Source organism: Rhinopithecus bieti, unplaced genomic scaffold (genome assembly GCF_001698545.2).
Source record: "Rhinopithecus bieti isolate Rb0 unplaced genomic scaffold, ASM169854v2 scaffold_32090, whole genome shotgun sequence".
Lineage (NCBI taxonomy): Eukaryota > Metazoa > Chordata > Mammalia > Primates > Cercopithecidae > Rhinopithecus > Rhinopithecus bieti.
Window position 1 is genome coordinate 114,392 of NW_016813591.1, and position 2,251 is coordinate 116,642.

The 2,251-nt window shown below is 48.2% G+C and overlaps 1 protein-coding gene across 1 annotated transcript; it reads left to right on the top strand.

The window, feature by feature from the left end:
• LOC108513098 (proline-rich nuclear receptor coactivator 1-like) lies at positions 1 to 1,635 on the top strand. The gene is given in 2 exon segments (XM_017848740.1): positions 1 to 145; positions 148 to 1,635. Coding segments are annotated over 2 exon segments (984 nt in total). The 5' UTR covers positions 1 to 15; the 3' UTR covers positions 1,002 to 1,635.
• The last annotated feature ends 616 nt before the right edge of the window (positions 1,636 to 2,251 follow it).

Below are 2,251 nucleotides of genomic sequence, written 5' to 3' on the forward strand. Positions count from 1 at the left end.
AAGCTTCCTAGCGCTATGACCGTGGTCTCCGTCCTGCAGCGGGAGCCGGTCGTCCTGGGTGGCCGCCTTGCGCCGCTTGGCTTTTCCTCCCGCGGTTACTTCAGGGCCCTCCGGATGGTGACCACGGCTCCACCTCCTTTACCCCGATCCCAGACCCCCAAGCACTGCCCCCGACCCTCTTCCTCCCTCACTTCTTAGGGGGAGATGGCCCGTGTCTGACCCCGCAGCCTCGCGCTCCAGCAGCTCTGCCCAACCGCAGCCTCGCCCTGGCGGGAGGCACCCCTCGGGCAGTGCCGAAGAAGCGGGGAAAGAAGAAGGTGCGGGCCAGCCCCGCAGGGCAGCTGCCCAGCCGCTTCCACCAGTACCAGCAGCACCGGCCCAGTCTGGAGGGCGGCCGGAGCCCGGCGACCGGCCCGAGCGGAGCAGAGCAGGAGGTCCCAGGCCCGGCCGCCTCCTTGGCCCCGAGTCCTGCAGCCGCAACCCGCACGGAGGGAGCCAGTCCCGACCTTGCCCCGTTGCGGCCCGTGGCTCCCGGCCAAACCCCGCTCAGGAAAGAAGTTTTAAAATCAAAGATGGGAAAATCGGAGAAAACTGCCCTTCCCCACGGCCAGCTTGTTCATGGTATACACTTGTATGAGCAACCAAAGATAAACAGACAGAAAAGCAAATATAACTTGCCACTAACCAAGATCACCTCTGCAAAAAGAAATGAAAACAGCTTTTGGCAGGATTCTGTTTCATCTGACAGAATTCAGAAGCAGGAAAAAAAGCCTTTTAAAAATACCGAGAACATTAAAAATTTGCATTTGAAGAAATCAGCATTTCTAACTGAAGTGAGCCAAAAGGAAAATTATGCTGGGGCAAAGTTTAGTGATCCACCTTCTCCTAGTGTTCTTCCAAAGCCTCCTAGTCACTGGATGGGAAGCACTGTTGAAAATTCCAACCAAAACAGGGAGCTGATGGCAGTACACTTAAAAACGCTCCTGAAAGTTCAAACTTAGATTTCAGATTTCAGTATGTGTGTAAAACATAATTTTTCCAATATCCCTGGACTCTTGAGAAAATTGGTACAGAAATGGAAATTTGCCTTGTTGCAACATACAATTGCAAAAGATGAGTTTAAAAAATTACATACAAACAGCTTGTATTATATTTTATATTTTGTAAATACTGTATACCATGTATTATGTGTATATTGTTCATACTTGAGAGGTATATTATAGTTTTATTATGAAAGTATGTATTTCGCCCTGCCCACATTGCAGGTGTTTTGTATATATACAATGGAGAAATTTTAAGTGTGTGCTAAGGCACATGGAAGACCGATTTTATTTGCACAAGGTACTGAGATTTTTTTCAAGAAACAGCTGTCAAATCTCAAGGTGAAGATCTAAATGTGAACAGTTTACTAATACACTACTGAAGTTTAAATCTGCGGCACAATCAATGTAAGCATGGGGTTTGTTTCTCTAAATTGATTTCTAATTTGAAATTACTGAACAACTCCTATTCCCATTTTTGCCAAACTCAATTTCTGGTTTTGGTATATATACATTCCAGCTTAATGCCTCTAATTTTAATGCCAACAAAATTGGTTGTAATCAAATTTTAAAATAATAATTTGGCCCCCCCTTTAAAAAAAAAAAAAAAGTCCAGGGAAACTTTAGGCTCCTTGATGAAGCTGGATCCAGAAGAGGTGATTGTGAGGCAAGAGCAAAGAGAGAAGAGGCCACGATGAGGCAGAAGATGGATTCGAGTGGCCACTATGAGGCCAAAGATGGGCGAGAAGAGACCATTGTGAGACAGGAGCTTGTATAACTGAGAACACAGTGAGACAGGTGCTGGGACTTGGGAGGCAGACCTGAGGAAAGAGATGGGCCAGGTGAGGACAGTGAGAAGCAGCAGCTGGGCCTAGAGACACCAGTGTGAGGCAGGAGCTGGGTCTGTTGAGGCAACCTTAAGAAGCCACTGTCAGGCAAAAGCTGGACCTATTCAGGCTGCCACCAGGAAGGCAGTGAAACTGCAGGGCTGGACTTGAGAACGTTTTGGGTCTACAAAGTCCACAAGGAGCTGGACAGGAGCTGAGTCCAAAGAGGTTGCTGTGAGGCAAAAGCTGAACCTGTAGACGCGCTGGGAGGAAGAGGTGGGCCAGAAGAGGACACTGGGAGACAGAAACTGGGCCTGGAGGGGCAGATTTGAGAAAGTTCTGGGTTTACAGAGGCCTCCAAAAGGAAAAAACTCAGCCTGGAAA